The following is a 24,281-nucleotide window of genomic DNA, read 5'->3' as shown; positions in this document are numbered from 1 at the left end:
TATATTGTGGATCTGATCCATACAGCAGTGTTCACACACACTGCTACTCTGGGCTGTTTGGACATTAGCCAGACGAGCTGTATGTGAGGGGCGGACTAGTTCTTGTGTGCAACACATGTGAAAGGCCAAGTCCACTGTTCAGAGGTCATAGGAAGATTACATACATCTGTGAATGTGGTTTGCATTGTATTTGTGAGCCGCTGTTGTAAGATGGTACTCATGTGACGTTCATTTTTATAGCCTCTGAACTAGACGTTTTAGAAATGTGCTGATGTTGCCTATTTCTGTGTCCTATGGTTATGAGAGGGACGCATCAACTTCCAGCCTTGAAGCGTCAGTTCAGAGCAGAACCATGCCCTGATGTTTCCACTATTTCTGCAGAGTCTCTCTCTGACAGGTGAGTGTAACTTGATGCTGATAGCAACATGGATCAAACCACTGTTATTCATGTAATATGTGTCTTTGATGGAAACATTTCATGTATGCATGTGTCCTTCTTTCATATCAAGTTGGTTTGCTTTATGTGCATGAATGTGCTCCTTAGCAGGGATACAATAGGAAAAGGAATTACATCATTTCTTTAGCTGCACCAGGAAAATGCTTCAAGTACTGGTCCTAGCAGTCACATGTTGGCCTACTGCTTGAGACTATTGCATATTGGTAAGACATTTTTTAAAAGAAAATAGACTTTGCTTTTCAGTTCATGATCTGACTGTCAGCTGACCACAGCAGAATGTGGGAAACACAGAATGCACCTGACAATCCCTATAAATAATCGCTTGCCACCATCACATAAGCTTCCCATCACCCACCTAACCCGACTTAATTTTTTTTTACATAGCAACAGTCCTGTATTGTCTTTGAGCAAATCAATAACATTTTTATGCCCCATAAACACATTTAGATGTAACTTTATGTCCTGTAAACACATTGAGTTCTCCATCCTTATCCAGTTTTCTGTAATTATTATAATTTTTTGCAGAGAGGATGACATTCCTTTCTCTTAGGCCAGGTACTCTAAGGTGTACAACAAGAAGTCCAGCAAGTAGAGCTTGTGCACACTACTGTAAAAATGCATAGAAAAAACAATGAGTGTAGGAGCCATTTTTTATGTTGTGTAGGTATTTACTTTTCCACAAGGGTGCAGTATTGTTTCAGTTGCTTTCTTTCACCCCAGCAGCTGCCCCAGCTGCTTAAGATCAGGAGAGCTGATTAGTTTGAGTGGAGTGGTGGTGGGCAAAACACAGTTTTTACACGACAGCCAGAGAAGTACTAGAAAACCTTTTGTTTTGTCAACTTACCTTATCTTTTTGTTGAAATAAACGGGAACCTCACCCAAAGAGATCACCTTTGCAACCTTTCTTTTTTAATCACTCTGGAATCGAGTCAAGAACCATCCCAAACCACCATCGGGTGACAAGTTTTGTTTTTTATTGAATAGTCACCACAATGAGAATGTGCAGGGTTTCCCCCAGAAAACTTGCTAAGCCCGGTGGTAGGGTGGCCCACCAGCGGCCCACCGGTGCCCAAGCGTGTTTTTTTGTGTCAGGGGCCTGACCCTGACCATTGACTGATGGCAGGGCCCTATAGGTAACAGATTCATTAATGGAGTAGTAGAATTTAGAAGGAGTGATTCCATAAGGCTTAAGATCAATGTTAAAAATACTATTTAGATAAATAATATCAACTGTCTGCACTAAAAACTAAAAACCAACTGCCTGGTGTCTCCAGAGATTGTTATTTTTTTTCCTCAGAGGTTTTTACAATCTGGAGTCACGTAACCATGACCACGCGTCTGTTTCCGGTCAGTCGTCATGGAAACGTGACAATCACGGATCTACCAAAGATACTCTGTAATCTACTGTTTGGACCAGAGAAAACAAACGTGTGTAAACGCCAACTGTATGAGCTGAAAAATGAAACGCTGGGTCATTTTCACATCTGGTGAAAGCAGCTCGGCTCCCAGAAGTCCGGAGCTCTGACGCTGCAGGGGACGACGTGCTAACAGCTAACAGCTACTAGCCGCTGCAGCAGCTGGCTGAGCTTCTAGAGCCGCGGCTCGGCTCACGTTAACGGCTACGAGATTGACGTCGACTTGGTGCATTCCTCTCGGTCAGCTGGCGAAGCAGCGGTCTGATGAGCATGATGTCCGTGACGAAGTTGTGACGTTGTCAGGTGATGAAAAAGACACCTAATCACGTGTTGATGGAGTGCAAAAACTGATTTAAAAAAAATTAAAGCTGCAAGCAGCGGTGAACAGGCCCTCGCAGTCCACGTGCGTCGGGGTGTGCTGCTGTTGGGGCATGCTGCTGCCGACAGCAGGGCTTGTTCATGCAACAACTTCCGCTGAGGAATCAAAAGTGAAGGCAGGCAAGCTGTTCTTTAGTCAATTAGCAATAAAAGCGCCCCCTATCGGCCGATTTGTACCAAATTTTTCACAAACCGTCATCGGGCCATGGAACACAATTAAAAATTAAAACTGCAAGCAGTGATGAACGGGCCCTCGCAGGGTATGCTCCTGTCGGGGCATGCTGCTGTCGAGGCATGCTGCTGTTGGGGCTTGTTTATGCAACAACTTCCGTTGAGGAATCAAAAGTGAAGGCACTCAAGCTGTTGTTTCATCATTTAGCAATAAAAGCGCCATCTATTGGCCGATTTGCACCAAATTTTGCACAAACGGTCAGTGGGCCATGGAACACAATTACAAAAAGTTTAGTGTTAATTGGACTGTATTTCATCAAGATAGGCAAGACTGTGTGTTTGAGCACAATGTGCAGGAAATTGTTGTTTTATATTTTGGGCGTTCTTTGGACTATCACAATTCTTTTAATAACTTTTTGTCAGGAGGGTCCATAGATGGTCTGTGCAAAGTTTGGTCAAAATGGGATAAATTGCCTAGGAGGAGTTTGAAAAAGTAGGTTTGCGACATTTGGCAAATATGTGAATGGAAATTTAGCGCGAAAGTGGACGTGACCTACATCACACAATTCAGCTGAATGCAGGGAACACATAGATATAAGATTTAACAATGTGCGCCATATTATGTGGGAGTTATTAGGTTTTGTGTTTATAATAGCGCCACCTGCTGGTCATTTTTGGTGTGTGAGTTACAGGGGCCAGTCTATACCACCCCAATCAGTTTCATATCCATAGGTGTTATAGTGTGGGCACAGTGCCAAATATAAAATGAAACTGCCGCCAGAGCACCACCTAGTGGTGGATCGGTAACACCTTTGTCAGCTATCCTCAGGAGGGCACTGGCAATGAGTGTACCAAGTTTTGAATTAATCCAACCAACCGATGTGGAGATTTAAATTACTTCAATTTAAAGAGCGCCACCTAGTGGTCGTCAGCCAAAATTTAGCACAGAGCATTAGGGGCTCATGCGGAAGTGGTATCCTGAGTTTGATGTCATTGGGACAAACCAATGTGGAGATATTCAACACTTCCTGTTTGGAGCGAAATCTGCAGGAAGTTGTTATTTAATAAGTTGAGTATCCTTTGGAATATCAAAATTCTTTTAATAACTTTTTGTCAGGAGGGTCCACACAAAACACAAGGGTTTTGTGTGGACTCATGCTGTGTGCAAAGTTTTGTGGAAATTGGTGAAATTGCCTGGGAGGAGTTCGAAAAAGTAGGTTTGCGACATTTCGTGAGCTAGCGAAAAACCCAGATACAGAAGTACCTGCTGCTGTACCACCAGACTACAGAGCAGCTTTCTCTCCTCAGACAAAGGACTCAAACACGTTTCGTTTTTTAAACCCTTGTGTTTTAAAAAATGACAACCTTGTAACCTTGTTTCAGCAGTTTTCATTGAGACCCTGAATGTAAAATGTTTGGGGATGGTGGCCTACTTGTTAAGAAACTTCCAGTATATACAGTGATGGCAACGTCCCATATCTAATTCAGAGCCCTGGACCTCTGTTGTATGTCATTCCCCTTCTCCATCAACCAACTCCTGTGATGTCTTTACTACATAAATGCCCCCCAAAAGACTTTTTGTTAGTATTATTAACAATTCTGTATTGTATGAGCTCATCTGAGGTAAGTCATACAAAATTATACATTTTTGTATAGCATATATTTCCTGTTCTTTAATGACCTTCAGATTGATCTTGTGAACCATTAGAGGGCCAATCACTGCCCTATATAAGGATTGATTTTGTTCACATTAAAAAGTGAAAAACTTTAAAAATGTCTTTGTTAACTGAGGGGACATTGAAGGCGAAAGGACACAGTTTGTCCTGCTACCTGAGTCATTAGGGCTGAGAGAGTAGAATAGAGACTGAAGAGAACATGTGCACCTTATCACATTGCTATGATCTCTGCTCTTTAGATAAGACTCATAAATGACGTGCAGGAAAGACCTTTCTGCCTGCCTATCTGTCTCTCAGTCATGTGCTGGTCTGCAGCTCTTTACAAAGACTTCATATTTGAGTCCTAAGGACCAGGCAGGAGAGGATGGATGAAAAAGAGGATAGTCAGAGAGGGGAAAGGAATGACGGATGCACAGAAGAAAGACAAAACAGGTCGGTGACAGACACATTAATATATTTTTACATATCTTTCAAGCTGTACACACAGGTGAGGGACACAGGTGAGTAGAAAATCATTTGTTTTTTAAAATTGTGGTGTGATTTGTGTCCTTGAGCAAATCACACCTGATAATGCTGCAGTATATAGATAAATGTGTTATCTACTCTTCTATGTTTTGCTGTCTTCCTCCAGGACGGGGCCACAGTCTTACATTAATGGTTCAGGACAAAAGAGACAAGCAGGCCTTTATCTGGGCTGTCTAACAAAAAAACAGCTGATAAAGATATCTGTAGCTGTTGGACTTGTCCTGTTGATCGTCAGTATTACTGTCACGGCTGTGATGCTCACTAAAAAGTCAGGTACATTCTTAAAGATCTTTGCCATCTATGATTCCATTGAGTGCTTGATTGATTTTGCCCTTTTAATCAGAATGAAATATCAGACATAAGGCGTCAGCAAACAGATGTTAATGTCATCAATCCCAGCATGTAGTATGCTCGAAGAAAATGTATGCTCTACATTCAGTCTGTGGTACCTGGTTCAGACACATAATGATGTCGTACTAGAGGTAATAATATGGTCTGTCTGAGCAAGACAAACAGTTATTTGTAAAAAGAGGTTTCATGTATATATTCTACCACTGAAGGTAATACTGATTATATTTCATTTAAAGGGCCCAGATTAGAAAATGTTTACATGCTTTAATGTCATACTGTCATTTGCGGCAGCACCTCTATTCACCCTCTGTCTTAATGCTTTATCTTAGTGCCTATCTCTTTAAGGCCCCCCTCCCATAAGCCCCATCTGCTCTGATTGGTCAGCTCCCAGAGACCTGAACAGGCACTGCTGAATGTGTTACACATTAATCTAATGAGTAGGGCTGGGACTCGATTAAAAAAATTAATCTAATTAATTAGAGGCTTTGTAATTAATTAATCGAAATTAATCGCATTTTAATCTCATATAAATATTTGACCTGAGAACAGTGAGAAGTAATTTTTTTCACATGGATTTTTAGTATACCATTGAATAATGACATTGAGGTGAGACTTGAGGCTTGATGTGCGGTGATATGCGAATTCCTTGTTGCATAGCTTGCACACAACCATGCTCTTATCGATGCTTCCATCCGTTCATTTTTTATAACAAAATTTCTCATCCACGGGGCCAACCAAAGCGGTCTCATCAGCTTCTTCATTCATGTTCACTGTGGTTTGTTGTTGTCTGAAGTCATGAACGCTAGTTGGTGCTCCAGTATAATCGGTCCGCCTGAAACTCATCCAGTGAGAAACGTTCCGCGGTGCAAAAATAAGTGCGATTAAAATGCGTAAATTTTTTTAACGCGTTAATTTTTGTGTAATTAATTAATCTTAATTAACGCGTTAAAGTCCCGGCCCTACTAATGAGGGGAACCTGGACACAGCGTCAGAGGCGGAGCCTTTTCATTCCTATGAAAGCTGCTCAGCGGCACAGGAAGCTAAAGGGTTCAACTTGATGACGATGTAATTACACGGTCTATGTTGGCTTCAAAACCTGGTGCTCATCCTGAGGGGCTTGGTGTTTCTGCAACCACAGACTGTATAGTTTCAACGGTGAGCGTCTGTGGCTCTAGTTTTCATGGTATCTCCTGCACTGTTGGCACAAGTCAGCCCTTGCTGGCAGCACATTGTTTGGTGGCAGAGCCCATCGCTGAGAGAAGTCTGATCGAGCAAATCCATGCACAAGAAGATAAATGGAAAAAGAAAGGCAAAGCCTCTTGAGCCAGTCACTTCTCCTTTCTTCTCAGCCTCTTCACCAGTGCCATTAGCACCTTTATATCAGACATATTCTCAATAAGAAGTAGTTATATTAGTGAAAGTGGTGTGAAAATGATGGCAAACGCTGCTTTATAAGAACAGTTTGTTGTTTGACTACAGCCCCCTGGTGGTATGTAGACTCTGAAGCAGGCACAGAACGTAGGAACCAGCTGGCCTGTTAGCTGAGACACAGGCAACATGAGGCGACGTGAGGCGTCATGAGGCAACATGAGGCAACGAGAGGCGACATGAGGCTACGTGAGGCTACGTGAGGCTACGAGAGGCGACGTGAGGGGACGTGAGGCTACGTGAAGCGACGTGAGGGGACGTGAGGCAACGAGAGGCGACGTGAAGGGACACGAGGCAACGTGAGGCGACAAGAGGCGACAAGAGGCAACGTGTGGCGACATGAGGCGACGTGAGGCAACGTGTGGCGACGTGAGGGGACATGAGGCGACGTGAGGCAACGTGTGGCGACGTGAGGGGACATGAGGCAACATGTGGCGACATGAGGCAACGTGTGGCGACGTGAGGCAACGTGTGGCGACGTGAGGGGACATGAGGCAACATGTGGCGACATGAGGCAACGTGAGGCGACATGAGGCAACGTGAGGCGACGTGAAGGGACATGAGGCAACGTGAGGCGACGTGAGGGGACATGAGGCAACGTGAGGCGACGTGAGGCGACGTGAGGCAACGTGAGGCGACGTGAGGCGACGTGAGGCAACGTGAGGCGACGTGAGGCGACGTGAGGGGACATGAGGCAACGTGAGGCGACGTGAGGCGACGTGAGGGGACGTGAGGCGACGTGAGGGGACGTGAGGCAACGTGAGGCGACGTGAGGGGACATGAGGCAACATGTGGCAACGTGAGGCGACATGAGGCAACGTGAGGCGACGTGAGGGGACATGAGGAGAAATGTTTGTGTCAAATTTAGAATTTGAGGTAAAACAAACTTCAACACAAAGATTAGCTGAAAAAACTTTTCAATTTCAAATGTTTGATTAAAATAGAACGTTCTTAGTTTTATATATAAAAAAAGTGCATTTCATAATAAAATATTAAACTACTGAATTATAATTACTAATGAATTAATGTGCTCATCACTTTAATGTTGCAGCAGCTCATATTAACTTCTTTTATACTGCTGGATAACTTAATCTATAACCGTACATCAATTTATTGGTTGAATTTGATTCTATATTAATCTGAATCAGCAAAGTTACTAGTAGCTAAAGTTATCAAATACATTTAATGAAGTAAAAAGAACAATATTTCGCCTCCATTGTGTAGCAAAAACAAGTACAGAGTAGCAGAAAATGGAATACTCAAAGTAAAGTACCTCAAAACTGTACTTGAGTAAAAGTACTAAGTGTTGTGTAGTGCGTCTGTGAGCTGCTGCTGACTGACTGGATTAACACAGACCTGTCTGAGCAGTAACAGACAGACACATACACACACACATCCTCAGGACTGTGACAGACAGACAGACAGACATACAGTATGAGCGGCCCTGGTAAGTGTGTGACATCACGTTAAAGTCTTCATTGTTCAGTCAGTCAGCTGGTTTAATAATTAATAATGCACCTGTCAGTCAAGTAGTTGATGTTCGCTAACTGTCACATTAGCACAGACACACTCAACATTAGCTCACGTGACTATCGGCTAACGTTACATACAGCCTGTAAAACACACTCATCACGTTTACGTACAGTGAGTAAGCTTCAATAAGTTGTTCTGATCCAACAGTACTCAGTGCCGGAACATTAGCTGTGTGTCCACAGAAACCCTGTTCTGTGGTTGTGTTAGCTAACAGGCTAACATTAGCACTAGTGGAACAACACAGTGAGCTGTCGGGACTATATCAGTGTGACGGGGGGACGGGTCAGGCTTGTTGGAACAGAGATAGATGATGGACTGTGGTGGTTCTGTACCGTCCGTGTGGAGGACTGATGTTCTGTAACTTCACAGATACCTGCTGGTTTACCTTCGTTGGGCTCACCGGAGATTTCCTCCTGTCTCCGCCATGTTTCTCGGACTGTCACTGGCACTAATCCTTCACTGTTGATTGGCTATTACGCATGTGGCTTGTAACCAATCAGAGTGTGTTGTGGGCGGGACATTAAGTGAGCCCCTCCCTACGTTCCAGTCTGGTTGCAGTCGTCATCTTACCATGGTCCATCCATAGACCAGAGACGATTGCTCTAAGACTGCAAGGGAAGCTCAGCTTCCCCTAAAATGTCACCCCAAAAAAAAGACAAAAAAGTGGTGAAATATGTACTGCTGTGTGTACATTTCATTGACTAAATACGCGCTAGAAAGCCTTCATCTTTTGTTCAGAATCAGCTACTTATCACAGGTAACCAGCGCAACTTCCTTCTCATTCATCCCCGCAGCGCCACAGCGCTTTACACAGTCGGATGCTCAGCTTCTACTGACTTCAGTGGGGAAGCGTAGAACGGGTTGTTCCACTGCAGCGAAACTAGACGCTCATTGGATAAATGCTGGGCTTTGTCCCGCCCATCGGACGCTCAGCGTCTCTGGGGGTCTATTGCTGCCTTCATGTGCTATGGTATTTATGGTAAATACCAAAAGACGACGTGAAAAGTGCACATGAACACCCTCTCATGTGGTATTTTCCACTGGGCAACTCGTAGAATTTTTTGATGCCCGAGTTGCCGAGATGAGATAACCTGTCACCTTTTCAACATGGCGGCGAGCAACGAAAGATTTGTGAATGGTTCGCAATGTACACTACTAAACGTGTTTTGCTACTGTTAGTGGATAGTTTTTGGAGCCTATAAAGTGTTGCTCTATTGACAATTGTAATATGATGCGTTAACACTCGGTGTCAGTTTTTAAAATACCGTTATGGTTTGGTTTTACCTCCCCAGAGCAGATGCTAGCAGATGTCAATAGGAGCTTATTTTCTCTGTACAACAACAAAAGCACATGAACACAACGCACTGGTAAATACCAGATCACAAGTGGAAAATACCATCTATACCATAGCACATGAAGGCAGCATATGGGGCAGTGGGCTGGCCCGGACGCTCGGCTTCTGCATGATGATTGGATGAGCTGTCTGAGGCGGAATCCTTTTTTGATTGACAGCTTAATGAGCGAATCAGCGATCTTGAAGAATAAACATCCACTGGAGCATTTTCCAAGTTTTTCATTCTGTTGTTCTGAACTGATCCGGAGACTTTACCGATCCCCAGCGATTGTGTCTTTGTTAAAAACGACTAGCTTTGTGTTTGGCGACTCTGTTCTGTCACTCTGCGGTTTCTTTCCCCAACGAGCAGCGGCAGCTGCGGAGCTTCTCCCCCCGTCACTCACACTCACACTCACAGACGGTCACACTTCACAGTAGCCTGGCGCAGCAGCTCCAGCTGCTAGCATTAGCAAACTGCACATCATGGCAGATAATATGAATGTTGTCGACCGGAAAATGAAAAAAAAAAAAAATGAGCTTCCCCTCCTTGAAAGACCAGCAGCCGCCACTGCCATAGACATATATAGGCTACGTAGACGCCTCGTTGACTGACGCTGCCTATTGGAGCGGACGTATCAGCGCGGCCGCCATCTTGGCTGGGTCCCCAATGCGACCCCAGTGTATTTACTTCTACTGAGGAAGGTGTAAACCCCGACTAAATTAATCACAACTCCATGATTTTTTACACGATTTTCACACGGTTCAGAGATTTCAGAGATTCAGTTATGATACAGGACGCTGTCACACATTAAAAATACATGCTTTCGTGCTGAAAGACTTTGTATTATGCTCTTTAACAAAGACATATGGTATGGCATATTGAAAAAATGTATAAATTAATTCATTTTATATTTTAATAAAGAAACAAGTTTGATTGTTCATTTGAATTTATTTCTCTATCTGTCTGTCTCTCTCTCTCTCCCTCTCTCTCTCTCTCTCTCTCTCTCTCACACACACACACACGTTGATTTCAGAGAGTGAAAAAGAAAGAAAGGTCTACTGGTAGGCTCTCTTCAGCTTTCCTTGAAGTTTTTGTGCTCCTTGTCACTACAGGCTAAAATATAAGAAACGTAATACTTAAAAACAACTTCATCAAAAATACTTAGAATTTAACGGTAAAAAAAAACAAACAACCATGTTTAGCAAAGTGTGACAGTAACTTTTGTTTTACATATGATTCATAGACATCTCTGTTAGCATGTAGAGTAAAAATACACCTACTCTGAGAAGATGAGATGGGAAGTTGAAGACAGATGGGGTCGCACCATCTCTAAGCCTGACGATCTGACGCGTCCTGTCAAAATCATCAGGCTTGAAGTGCTCACTACAGAGCTTTGACGACTCAGTCGCAACAAAATCCTCGCGTTTTATAGCAACTTCACATTGCCTCCTCAAGCCTGTATCACTGGGAAACCTTCAAAATGTGAAGAAAAAACAAAACAAAACAGCAAGAGACAATGAGAGAGAGTATCAGTTCCTGCTGTAATAACGTTACACGTCAGTGACTTTAGTTACGATGACAAAATGTTATAAATGGTAAAATAACCAAAATTATTGTTCAATCTCAAAATACCGGTATAGTTGCTCGCTCTCCGTTTACTCCGATTGACTCTGGTGCTAGCCGAGAGTGAGGAGACCCATCCAATATGGCGGCGACGCTGGGTTACGTTCCAGCACGTCATGCGGCGTCTATGTATATATGTCTATGGGTCAATCCTCGTCCTAGCCTGGTCCTACTCTGGTCCACCCTGGTCCTACCCTGGTCCACCTTGGCCCTACCCTGGTTCTACCCTGGTCCTAACATACTATTAGGATGCCAGATAAAAGATAAAGGGTGCGCTCCGAGTCACATACTTGTTCTTTGTACTTTTAGTAAGTACTGCAGCTGCCCTGACAAAGTACATACTGTTGCATGCAGAACACATACAGTTTGGACATACTTGGGGCACTTCATCATGGCAGTGCCTTGTGAACTTTGACCCTCTTGTTCCTCTGTCTGTTGGTATCCTTTCCTTAATGTGAAGTATTGGAGTACAAAGTAAAGGTAACTAACTGTTATCTGTCATTGTGGTGCCTGTCAGTCTGTCAATCAGCTGTCATCTGTCAGTGAGTTGTCAGATGTTTGTGCTCTCTCAGATTTGTGTACATCTGCATGACACACCGTGATGTATGTGACGTATCTTCAGCTGTGCAGAGGATTGTGGGTCAGAATAGCCAGAGAATCACGCTGGCTGCATTCTGCAAATGTGACTGTATGTAGTCGGACATCCTGGGATTTTTGGCATACTGCAGTGCATTTCACATACTTCGTATTGGGACATAATAAATATTTTTCTGGCATTCTAAATACTATAGTACTAGTATGGCTATTGGAACGCAGGGTTAGTATGTCCTGACACAAAGTATGCCAGGCTGACAATCGGTTGACCGCTAGTAGAAATGAGTGTCTGTATCTTAAACAAATAGACTTTTTGGCAGCCGAGATGGTTAAACTAGCAGGGCTGGAGAAACAGGGATTTGTGTGGACAATGGGAGTAAACTCCCTTCTCAGAGATGTGGTGTGGACCCAGTCTAGATTAAAGGATCAATCTGCCGTTACCTGCCTGCCTTTTTGTGAGTTTAGGGTTTGGTGATGGGCTACAAGTTCTAGGAGTGACATTTAGTTTCAGTGCAAATCAAGACAGACCATAAAACTGATCAGTGTGAATGCATCATGAAATGTCACAGAAATAAAGACCTTAAATAAAAATGTGGTAGTTATGATTTACAGTTTAGACTAGATACTAGTTTGAAGGCTTAAAATGAACCGGAGCATTCAAATGTAGAACTAGAAAAACAAAGCAGGAAAGTGGACTTGATGACATTTAGACCTCTGTGGCTCTTTGATGTGTTCAATGTGTTAAATGGGAGTCATTGAGGTCACATTTGCTTAAACAGCTGTTACGTAATCACACAAACATGCATGTATTAATCGACTGACAGTTGTAAAATAGGGAGAAGAGGTTGAATCATTGTTTTACTGCATGCACTTGTACTTTCAGTATGATAAGACTTGATAACGGTGGCTGAGACTGATTAATCATTCAGGGTGTTGTAGCCGAGGTCACTCACACTGAGGTCAGGTTCCTCCTGGATATTTAGCAGGGAGCATTTAAAGAACTGCTCGATTCAACAAAACATACAAAAATATAATTACATAAAACCACAACAGAAAGAGGGTGCAAGTTATTAGGGGAGAAGTAAATACTTCTCAGATAAAACAGATAATTACTGATTACTGAAATGTACTGTTTGTAAAAAAACAAAGTGAGATGATCTGTGCATGATTTTAATGTTTTTTACACACTTATACTTGCATATGTGCCTTGTTTTGCCTTGTTATCCAATCAGGTTCCTCAGATCCTGATCCCTCATTTCCTACTGGTGGAGACATGCTGGACTACCTCATGCAGTCAGGCGATATCAGCGAACGTGACGGTCTGTTGGCGACCTGGTTCCACAGAGCCAATAGCAAGGAGGAAATGAGTAAAGCTCTCACAAGTAAACTCACTCACACCTGCACACACAGACACAACTGTACTCTTATCTGTCCCTGGAGCTCTGCTGACTGTAGTTTGGTGGATTTTTTTAATGTATGTCATGTTTTGAATAAAGGTTGGCATCTTCTCATTAACATAGCTGAACAGCTCTGTATGAACAACAAGTTACATTATGTGACGTCTATGTAACAAGCTGCACACGTACAGTATCGTCCTGTCATTCAGTGTGTATGAGGGCCGAGGGGCTGAATGTCACCGACCTGCACACTCACAACAACTAACTGAGAGTTACAGCAGAAACAGAAGCAGCAGCTGTGTTCAGGACCTGAGCCAACACACTATCAACCTATATTCATTCAAAATGTGACCAGGCTCTGTGCAGAGCCTGGACATGTACCTCAAAATTGTATATAAATACCTCAAAATTGTATATAAATACAGTATTTGAGTAAATGTACTTAGTGACATTCAGTGACTGGATGTATCAGTATTGTAGGGATGAGTATTGGTGCTTATCAGTAGCATATTAAAACAATGGCATTTCTGTTAAATAATCATCAGTAGTGTGGATATAAGGACTAAGTGGGTAAACATGGGTGAGGTACACAATTGTACATAAGTACAGTGAGTAAATGTACTTAGTTACATTCCATCACTGCCTATAACTATGAGGTTTGCCTTCTGTTCTGTTTAGCAGCATTATGCTCCATTAAATAAATGATTTGAAAAAACTGTACCTCCTCCTTAAATGCTCACAGGCGATGTCATGATTCTGGAGGCTGATGTCACTCTGGAGGGTTATGGAACAGCCAATGTAAAGCCGATCCCAATCATGGCCCACCCTCCTGACGTCTACAGTGACAACACTCTGGACCAATGGCTGGACGCTGTGCTGGCCTCAAGAAAAGGTGCCATAGAGTAGAAGAGATCCGATAGCTTTCTATGTCTTTATGTCTGTCTGTGTCTGTGTCCATTCAACAGTCCCATGAAGCAAAGCACAGGTTGTAACGCTCTGTGTCTCCCTGCAGGAATAAAGTTGGATTTTAAGTCTCTGGAATCAGTCAATCAATCATTAGTTCTGCTCAGTGAGAAGAACAGCAGCAGAGGAATAAACAGGCCTGTTTGGCTCAATGCAGACATCATCCTCGGTCCCAACGTACCTGACTTCCTGCCTCCAGTCAATGGAACCAGGTAATAAAAGCCGTGTTTTTCATGTCTTTTGTCCATCAGTTCCCTGATAATCACAAGCTGGAATCGTACACGTATTACTATTATTGCCACATGGCCAAATTAGAAACACTCCCTCAACAATGATGGACTTAGAGTAGATTCAAGAATAATTTCATTATGCAATACAAGACTGTATGATGAAATTTCTGCTTGCAATTCCCTTACACACTAAAACTACTACAGTACTACACAGACTGATAGATAAATAAATAATAATCAAGTCATTAAATTAAACTCTGGAATAAACTTCAGGAGTCTCTCAGTCTGAGGAGTGAAGCTGCTCTGTAGACTGGTGGTACAGCAGCAGGTATGTCTGTATCTGTTGTCAGATGGCAGCAGGGTGAACAGACTGTGGCTGGGTGGGTGTTGTCTTTTAGTATCTTTGGACTCTGTGCAGACGTCTCACTTGACTGATATCATTGATGCTCTGTAGATGGTATGAATGATGGTACTAATAAGGTAGACTAGAATTGTAGTGTATACAGAAGGAAAACAACACAAACTGAGTATTACATTATCATTAATTCACAATACTATCAATGTCTCTCCTCTTTCCCTACTTTCTCCTTCTCCAGATTTCTGCAGTTGGTCCAGGAGAGCTTTCCAGATGTGACTTTGTCTCTTGGATGGAAGGTATTAAATGTTGACTGATTAGGAGTTACTTTATAATATCACTGCAAAAACCCAAAATCTTACCGAGTACAAGAACCATTTCAGTCAGACTGTCTCCATCACATCCTGTTTCAGGAGTCTTAATAAGTGGATTCTGACTTGTTCCATTGGCAGAATTTTTTTTAAACTTATTATAGGCAACATTTAACACCTCATATTTATTCTTTTTCATTTGTTTTTGAAGTGGGGTGTACGCTAACGCATTTAGCTTAGCAGCTACAGTGAAGTTTTCAGCTAAAAAGGGGTGTAAATAACATCTTTTCAAATCAATTTGGCGTAATTGTCATGTAATTTGTTGAAAATTAAAAAAAGTTGTTTTACCTCAAAAATGAACTTTGTGTATTTTGGTCTCAGGCCAACAAATATCCACCATACAATAACTTTAACACTTCAAATCAAATCAAATCAAATTTTATTTGTATAGCCCAAATTCACAAATCACAGTTTGCCTCAGAGGGCTTTACAATCTGTACAGAGACGACACCCTCTGTCCTTCGACCCTCGATTCGAGTGAGGAAAAACTTGCCCCAAAAAAAAGCCCTTTTAACAGGGAAAAAAAATGCGGAAGAAACCTCAGGAGGAGCCACAGAGGAGGGATCCCTCTCCCAGGACGGACAGACGTGCAATAGATGTCGCATGTACAGAGCAGATCAACGAGATCACAATGTATACAATTATAATAGATGGTTGACAGGAATGAAAGTACATTAAGAGGTATTACAGCAATAATAATGAAATGCACATAATGGAAATGTGACTACTAGTAAGTGGCTTCAAAGTATTTCTTCATCAGCTCACAGCTCTTGTCTGGGTCATCAGGCTGCGCTGTGTGATCACATTTGATTCTGTGCTCTGATTGGTTCATGTAACATCAACCTTTAACAATTGAGCCCTTAAATGTTTAATAAGTGTGTTCATGCATGGTCCCATTACTGTGAGTAATAAGCTGATTGAAGTTATATTCTATCTTTTAAGAGTTTTAATGCTAACGAGAGGATTAATTGCTCTGTGCACTAAACCAGCCAGTCTCTCCATACACGCCATGACGAGAATCTAATGAAGTGGTTTCTCCATTTTCCAGACATGCATGTAACAAAGTTTCTTGAATGTAACATGAGCATTACAGCCTCAGGGGACTGTCGGCTGTCCTGTTGATGATGATGACTGATTGTGATTGACAGCTAACATTAATCTATTTCTGACAGGTAGCCTACCTTCCTCCTATTTTAATTCAAACCTACACCAGGCAAATGGTTGAAGAAATGTATGATATGATCAAAGATGTCCCGCAAAAGGTAAGATTTTAAAAGACAGGCTTGTTATTATGCAATGAATAAGTCTTCGACCCTGGTCTGATCCAAAGCAAGCACAGTGAGATTTACTAAGACTGGTGATGTAGCGGCTTCCTGCAGGGCAACCTAACATCGTCACTAACTATCAGCTACCACAGTTAATTCAAGTATTTGTATCAGCTGCTCTGTGATGAAGATCCTTTATATCAATGATGATATTAACATCAGATTGTTGCTGCTGTCCGACCTGTTAGAAAACAAATAATCTGAATTAACAATGGAGGAATCGAGAAAAAACATAACCATCCGTAACATTGATGATGAAGTGCTGTGTAATGTGCTAATGTTACTGTTCTATCTACACAATCCATCAAAGGTTACAGGTTACATGAGGGAAACATGTTTGATCTGAATGTCAGTGAAGTGTTAAAGGCTGGATTTACACTCAGTGTCTGACCTGCACAACTCAATGCTCTCTGGAGTTTTTTCTCCGCTTTGTTTATTCATTTTTTTTACAATTTAAAAGTAACATTGTTTTAATAAGTAGAGGAAAAAACAATGCACCTTTTTAATCTCAGAGGAATGCCCTCTGCTCAAACAGTCTGAGGTTACGTCTTTATAATGAAATCAGAGTATTTTGTGCTCAGCAACAGACAGAACGAAGGGCTGCATTCAGCCCTCATGATCAGAATCAGAATCAGAATCAGAATACTTTATTAATCCCCGGGGGGAAATTGTTTTTGTTACAGATGCTCCGTGCAAAGTAGAAATAGAAATATAGCCTGAATGGAAACAAGAGACAAAGATATAGATAACATAGTAATGTAGACAATAAAATAAAGTAATAAAATAGGATAAATAAAATAGAAAATAAAATAAAATAAAATAGACAAACTTAACTGTTCAATGACCACTCCAAGTATTTACAAATATACAGTGCAATATAAATATATATATGGTATGGCAGATGTACATATATATACATATATAAATATATATAGCCATTTGAGTCCAAACATCAGAGGGCGGAGTTGTAAAGTTTAATGGCCACAGGTAGGAATGACTTCCTGTGGCGCTCAGTGGTGCATTTTGGAGCAATTAGTCTCTCGCTGAAGGTGCTTCTCTGTCTGACCAGAGCGTTGTGGAGAGAGTGAAAGTCATACTGCAGTTTCGCCCGCAACTTCGACAGCGTCCTCCTGTCAGACACTGCTGTCAAAGTGTCCAGCTTCACCCCCACAATGTCACTGGCCTTCCTGATCAGCTTGTTGAGTCTGTTGGCGTCTGCTACTCTCAGTCTGCTGCCCCAGCACACAACAGCAAACAGAATAGCACTGGCCACCACAGACTCATAAAACATCCTCAGCATAGTCCAGCAGATGTTAAAGGAGCGGAGCCTCCTCAGAAAATAGAGGCAGCTCTGTCCCTTCTTGTAGAGGACTTCAGTGTTCTTAGTCTAGTCCAGTTTATTGTCGATGAACACCCCTGATATTTGTAGTGTTCAACGATGTCCACGTTATGCCCCAGGATGGAAACTGGGGTCACTGGTGTCCTGGTTCTCCTCAGATCCACCACCAGCTCTTTGGTCTTTGTTGTGTTGAGCTGCAGGTGGTTCAGCTCACACCATGTGACGAAGTTATCCACCACAGCCCTGTATTCAGCCTCATCACCCTTGCTGATACATCCAACGACAGCAGAGTCATCAGAAACCTTCTGAAGATGGCACGACTCTGTCTGGTAGCTGAAGTCCGTGGTGTAAAGGGTGAAGAGGAAAGGAGAGAGGACAGTCCCTTGTGGGGCCCCGGTGTTGCTGACCACTGCATCTGACACACAGTGCCGCAAGCGCACATACTGTGGTGGGCCAGTGAGGTAATCCACCAGCATCGCCGTCAGCTTGTCACCCAGTAGAGCAGGCCTGATGGTATTGAAAGCACTGGAGAAGTCAAAGAACGTGACCCTCACAGTGCTCCCCGGCTTGTCCAGGTGGGCGTAGACACGGTTGATGTTCAGTGTATGTGTCACACAGGAAGTCATCATGAAGTGAAGTCTTGTGTATTTCACATTCAGTTGAAGCTACAGGAGCAGCTGACAACAGCAAAGGTTCTTCACAATTTCCTATAAATTTGTGTGAAAAGAAACTTAAGTAAAGGTGAGTTAAGGTAGAGGGAGAAAGTCATTCACTTCTTGAACAGCTTGTATTCAAACGTGTGGATATGTAGGTGGCAGTATGGCAGTAAACTTGTCTACTTCTGGTACTTCCCCCATTTTTGCTGATGAAGGTCAGCAGAAATGGCAAAAAGGCTTGTTCAGAGACTTTAGTGAGCAGATTGGTTGACATTAAATTCAAATTGTTGACGAGTCAAGATTTCACTGTTTAAATGCTGCTGTGACCGAGCCTGTCATGTCACTGATGCAGGTCTGTGTTTGGTATAATTACTGTACCATGCTACATTTAATTTTGTGGATCTACTTTAGCAGGAAATCTGCTGAATGACTTTACAGCAGCAAACAGAAGGAGGGCGCTGTTTGTACAGTGACAGATGCTGACAGGAATCTCCAAAGACAAAAATCACACCAGTGTCTGAGATGCAGTGTCAGACAGACAGACAGAAGCTTTATAACACTTAAAGAAGAACGTGCTCGCTTTCTTTGTCAGAGGATTAGAGCCAGTATAAAAAATGTCAAGTTTAAAGTCAGAACTCACAGAAAAAAATGTAGGTAAATTCAAGTAGGTAAATGAGGTATGACAGTGATGTGACAATAATCTGTGTAGCAGCTGAAGTGATAGTTTTATAATAATAATTAAGAATAATCTGTCTCTGTAGGTGACACTTCCACTTCACGCCCTGTTGGCTCGCAGTGGCTGGCAGCACATCAGCTGGCTCCTCAGCCAGTCGTCACGGTAACAGAGACAACTTCCATGTCTATAATGGGAATGATGTTAATTGAATCATTTATTAATAATAAGGCCCCGCCCCTCAGTCTGTCATCACACCCATAATCATTTGTAAATGCATGGTGCAGGTGATGTTGCACGTTGTGTCATTGAGACAGTTCTGGTTGTGATTTGGTTTCCAGGTTCAGTCTGACACTGTGGCAGGGTTCAGTTCACCCGACCGTCAGCGATCTGCTCTTCATCCGAGACAACAGTCACCCTGCCCGAGTCTACTACGACATATACGAACCCACGCTGTCGCAGTTCAAACAGGCTACAAGTAAGAAAGAAGCTGTTAGTACAAATATGAGCCATCAAGACAAAGTGAAAAACTCTTCTTCTTCTTCTCAGAACCATAAATGACCTGTGTATCTTGTGTTGGACCGTCTGCTTTATCTAATTTATATTTATTATGTTTTTTCTTACAACAATGTAGACTAAAAACTAAAAAACAATACATTTAAATAAACAAGCATTTACAATGTAGCATGAATGAATACCTGTTGCAAAAGATTTTTTTAAAAATGACTAAAACTACATTTGAGCCTAAACTGAAGCTAAGCTAACAATAACAGACATGGCTGACCTCTGGAGAGGCGGCAGTGAGCCACACTGCTGTGTAGGGCCGTCACAACGGTGAACAATTAAGTTTGAATAAAAATTGTGTAAATGCTTCATTATTTTAATAAAAAATAAAAAGAGTGAATCCTGTATGAGCACTGAACAGCTGCAGCTCAGCCAGTGTATCACTACATTATGTTTCAGGCTGTTTTAATTTATATTAATCAAAGTTATTTAATTTATTGGCATTGATCCAACATGATAGAAAAACTTTACATGAAATGTTAAACTTTACATTGAACACATGTAGTAAAATTAGATGGAAAAATTATACAAATGATTCTGTTGAGTGTTTTGTGTTGGGATCTACCACAGAAGATGTGCTGAACACTCTGCCATGAACCTGTGCAGGTGTTCACTGGAGTCTCCTCTTTTATCAGAATCTTTTTATCTCTGTCCTCTTGACGACTTGACGTTTGCAAAAATAACTTTGTCCAGATCTTTTTGAATATTGAACACTTCTTCTTATTTGAATGTGTTGACTGAAGACCTGATAACATTTCAGTGCTCATAAAGAGGAACACTTTGAACTCATACAGTTCATATCAGTCAATATAAATATGATGAGGTGACAAAGATTAGATTAGACCTGCTGTTTGATGCGTTCACAGGTCAGCAGGGCCGTCTGAGAAGATTCTATCCTGGAGGAGACCTGATGGACTTCCTCTGTCCAGTTCACCACTCACACACCAACCACCGGTCCACAGTCACACAGCACAGCAGCCTGGTGGTCCACTGGTCTACAGTCACTGAGCGCTCCTCCCTGTTGGCTCAGCTGTCAGGTATGAACACCTGGTTATTAACACAGCTTCTTCAGACAGGCCAGTCCTGTCTCTTAACACCAGTCTGTAGCTCAAGACCTCACTATGTTTTACAAGATCTCTTGGCTTTCATTTTAATGAATGAACAAAATAAACTCACAAAATGTCAAGAAAGGAATACTCTCACTTCTGTTTTCTTTACTTACCCTGATATTCTTTTGCTAACCTGATTTAGATGACACCACGATGAATTTAATATTAATGTTTAATGTCACATGTTTAATTGTGACAGCATTAACTTTAGTTTTCACTGCTTCAGTGTGTCGAGACATCTTTTGTTCACTCTCCTGGTTATAACCTCTGTGTTGTGTTTGTCTAGATGGTTCTGGTATGTTGGTGGTTCGCGTGGCCTCTGACAGCAGCCAGCCTGGAGTCCCTGTGGTGGAGGGTTCTGGACAAAGCTCCGAGGCCCTGACACTGCAGGTATATCAATGAGCAGAGGAAGAGCAGAGGAAACCCATCTCTGTCTATAATGTAGTTAGATTGAGACATTTGAGTTGGGCTAATGACTGACAGTTCTCTCCTTCACTCAGACAAGTGTAGATAGTCTTTGGCTTAAATTTCCAAAAAAAAGAAAAATCGAGTGGCTGCTCTGCTCCAAAACTATCCACCTAAAATGTTTCTGAATCTATCTGAACCAGGATATTGGCCACAATGCTGGTGAAATAATGCTCTATTTTAGATCTACAACTGCCTCAAATATTTGTACAGGAGATTTTAGAGGTCAGCATTCAAACAGCCAGTCAAAGGATCAGCTGAACACTCTGGTCCACATGTCGAGTTGAGTTCTCCAGATTTAAATCCCAAGCGAAAACTAAGCTGGTGTCAGTGTTTGCATTTCTTTCTTCTGGTACTTTTGTGCAGCTCTTGTAAATCTTTATCGTGGCTTTAACACAACACAACACACTGTGCATGTGCATGTGCATAAAGAGGCCTTCTGTGTGCATGTGTTTGCAGGAGGTCCTGCAGGTGCTGGGGCAGAGAGCTGACGTCCTCTGGGGTATTCACCTGAGGATTCACACTCGGCAGCTTCTGGAAGCTTCTCTTAGACTGCTGCACTCGGCCTACAGCAGAGAGGAGCTGTACAGGCCTGTGTGGATCAGCATGGAGGGCTCACAGAGCACAGGCAGCACAGATGTATGTTTCCTGCCTACACAATGTTCATGTTCTGTGTAAAGCTGTGCTATCTGAGCATCTTCTGAACCATGCAGCAGGTTTAATGAACACACTGCACCAGTTAGGTTTCTCTGATCTGACGTTACAAATCCATGTTCACTATGACTCATAGATGAATTACATCACAGCTAACAAGTGTCCAAACACTGTTGTTCCAGGACCAAATACATAAATAAAAAAAATACTTGATTAGTTTTAAGAAATGAAGGTTTGGCTTAAAATGTTCCCCTTTGTGTTTGAAAGGATTACTATGACATTACAAAAACATGATTTGTCCATTTCAATGATGGAGCAACATTAATGATGGTGTTCCAGGACCAGCACCAACATGGTGATGGATATCAGCTCTTCACAGCTGTTGGTCCTGATGTCCTGCCCACTTTAATCTCTGACCATCATCACATCAGTATGGATCTAACCCCACCAGCCCCTGATTTCACACAAAAAAGAGTCTCAGCAAATGATTTCAGAAGGTGCATTCATATCTTTTGGACATGACTGCAGAGAAAAATGCTGTTCCAACAGCGCCTATATCATAATAATAATAATAACCAATAATATGTCCACTATGTGGACACAAAGCATGTCATGTGTAAATGAACCCGTTGTCTCTTTTGTTGTTAGCTGTTGTGTTTTCTTTGTGTTTTTCTGTTTGTTGTTGCGAGTTGTCGTCTTTCCTCTTTTGATAATGAGATTTCAGTTATTTTGTTCTGTTTTCTCTGCTGTTACGTTTTCTGATTTGTTGTGTTTTATATTTGCCCTTGTGATTTGCACTTCGGGTCACTGTACATAAGAAAATATGAAACTGCACAGCAGAAACATGTTCACAGTTAAGGAAGTCAAACTTACAGAAACACAGTAGTGCCTTCCATCATATGAGACCTGGACGCTGCAGGCTGACGAACACCTCACTGTTGAGAAATTAAAAAGGATGCAAACAGTAGTGTCGCCTTGTTACAGTACTGGAGTAAGGAACATTTTTGAGATGCTTGTACATTTGCTCATGTTCCACTTCATACAGTGGTGTTGTAATGCCCTCTCCTCTCTTTCAGGAGTTTGTGTCTGCAGTAGAGAGGCTGTTCCCTCACATCACTCTCGTCCTGACGGAGCAGAACTGGCCTCCTGTGACCCCAGCGACAGTGACAGGTCTGTCACAAAGGGTGGCTTTACATCTAAACACAGCATCGCTGCCAGAAGGACAAGAGGCGGTGAACCCTCTGATGGGACTGATGGACAGATACGACCTCCTAGTGGAGGAGGACACAAGACACAGCGCTGGAGCTTTTACAGCTTTCAAAAGACTCATGGCTGAGCGCACCGAGAGAACAAACACCAACCTGTATGTGACCTCTGATTAGTCCTAACTGAGGACGGATGTGACCAGACCAAAAATAAAATGGAAGTTTGCAGCGAACAGTTTCTCTTTATTTAATGTGAATAAACATGTAACGTTCAGGGACACCAATCACAATCCATCAGATATATAATCCAGAGTTATAATCCATCAGAGCCTGACTGATGATATCAGCTTATATTGGCTCATCCCTGATGTATCTGTGTGTACAGTGGTGGATTGTGGGAAAACATGCCTTGAAGAGCACCTCAGTGGTCATGTGTCACACTGAAATGAAATAAAATGCAGGATACTGTCCTGTAACCTGCTTCTCTCAGTGACAGTAAACACAAGTCTACTGCTGTACACTTCCACTCCACTACATTTATCAGATAACTGTAATCACTGGTTTCTTTGCTGCGTTAGAGCATTTTTTCATCAGTTTATTTGGATTCTAATAATCAGAAAGTATTGAGTATCACATCAGATAACTGACCAGGCCAATAATCAGTCACCCATCGTCAGTGCTGGGCAGTGATGCTTTACGAAGTAAATCGTTATTCTAGTATTATTAGTTTCCCCAGTAACAAGTAACAGTAAACAAGGGATTACAATTTGAAATGGCATTACAGTTACTAAAATAAGTAACGCTGTTTCTGTGTCGCCTGAACACAACTAGCTTTTTAAACCAGGCAGGCTGTCGTAGATGATGTGTATGTGCAGCAGATCAGGTCGGCTACGAGCCAAAGAGCTGAACACAGGATGAGGGAGAGTGGTATACTCTCTATATTAAATATAATAATATTAAAGGGCCATTGTACTCAAGAAGACAGGATCAGTATTGGAACGTGTGACTGATTTAGTAAGCCTCATCATGAGGTGTGTAACCTGTTCTGTTGTCTACCTGATGGTATGCAAGTGAAGACTGGTGAAAGTTTGTGTCTTCTCTTCATGTTGCATCTGTTAAAGATCTGATTCATCACACTGAGTCTGATTCTTCACAGAATAAACTACTCACACTTCAACAGGGAGTTTCTCTTACACACCATCTCATTTACTGAAGATTCTGAGTAAAACTCAACACACACACCTGCTGACAATGAGACGTCTACAGCCAGTGAAGCAGTGAAGGCTCAACAACACAGACTGGACTTCAGAGCAGGACACTGTTGTGGAGAGATGTTGTGGAGGACAGTAAGAATATTTATCCAGTAATATTTATACTACAATTATCTACACTGTGGATATTGTTCTTACTGCCTTATTTTACTTACTTTTTACTTACTTTTTTTATATATATATTTTCTACTTATTACTGTTTTTAAATTGATGCTCTTT

General features: G+C 42.1%; 1 protein-coding gene across 2 annotated transcripts; it reads left to right on the top strand.

Moving 5' to 3' along the window:
- Positions 1 to 284: 284 nt before the first annotated feature.
- fam151a (family with sequence similarity 151 member A) lies at positions 285 to 23,024 on the top strand. Of its 2 annotated transcripts, XM_084369925.1 has the most exons (14): positions 285 to 397; positions 4,446 to 4,529; positions 4,729 to 4,895; positions 12,718 to 12,867; positions 13,625 to 13,774; positions 13,895 to 14,057; positions 14,672 to 14,729; positions 15,974 to 16,063; positions 18,883 to 18,959; positions 19,136 to 19,272; positions 20,225 to 20,395; positions 20,754 to 20,857; positions 21,392 to 21,571; positions 22,663 to 23,024. In XM_084369925.1, the coding sequence occupies exons 1-14, from the start codon at positions 294 to 296 to the stop codon at positions 22,966 to 22,968; spliced, it is 1,941 nt and encodes a 646-aa protein (XP_084226051.1). In that variant the 5' UTR covers positions 285 to 293; the 3' UTR covers positions 22,969 to 23,024. The 2 variants fall into 2 exon arrangements, with proteins under 2 accessions (XP_084226051.1, XP_084226052.1); XM_084369926.1 differs by lacking the exons at positions 285 to 397; positions 4,446 to 4,529; positions 4,729 to 4,895 and adding an exon at positions 7,433 to 7,848.
- Positions 23,025 to 24,281: the final 1,257 nt, after the last annotated feature.

The sequence above is a fragment of the Pagrus pagrus genome (genome assembly GCF_965226575.1).
Source record: "Pagrus pagrus genome assembly, chromosome: 12".
Taxonomy (NCBI): Eukaryota; Metazoa; Chordata; class Actinopteri; order Spariformes; family Sparidae; genus Pagrus; species Pagrus pagrus.
This window is presented reverse-complemented; position numbering and strand designations above follow the sequence as displayed.

What these genes read in the sequence shown, in the direction of transcription:
- fam151a (XM_084369925.1), top strand. Translation starts at nt 294, where the DNA reads ATGGTTATGAGAGGGACGCATCAACTTCCAGCCTTGAAGCGTCAGTTC. An exon ending in GCAGAGTCTCTCTCTGACAG is followed by an intron (nt 398 to 4,445) that starts GTGAGTGTAACT and finishes TTGAGTCCTAAG; the next exon opens with GACCAGGCAGGAGAGGATGG. An exon ending in GCAGTTCAAACAGGCTACAA is followed by an intron (nt 19,273 to 20,224) that starts GTAAGAAAGAAG and finishes ATGCGTTCACAG; the next exon opens with GTCAGCAGGGCCGTCTGAGA.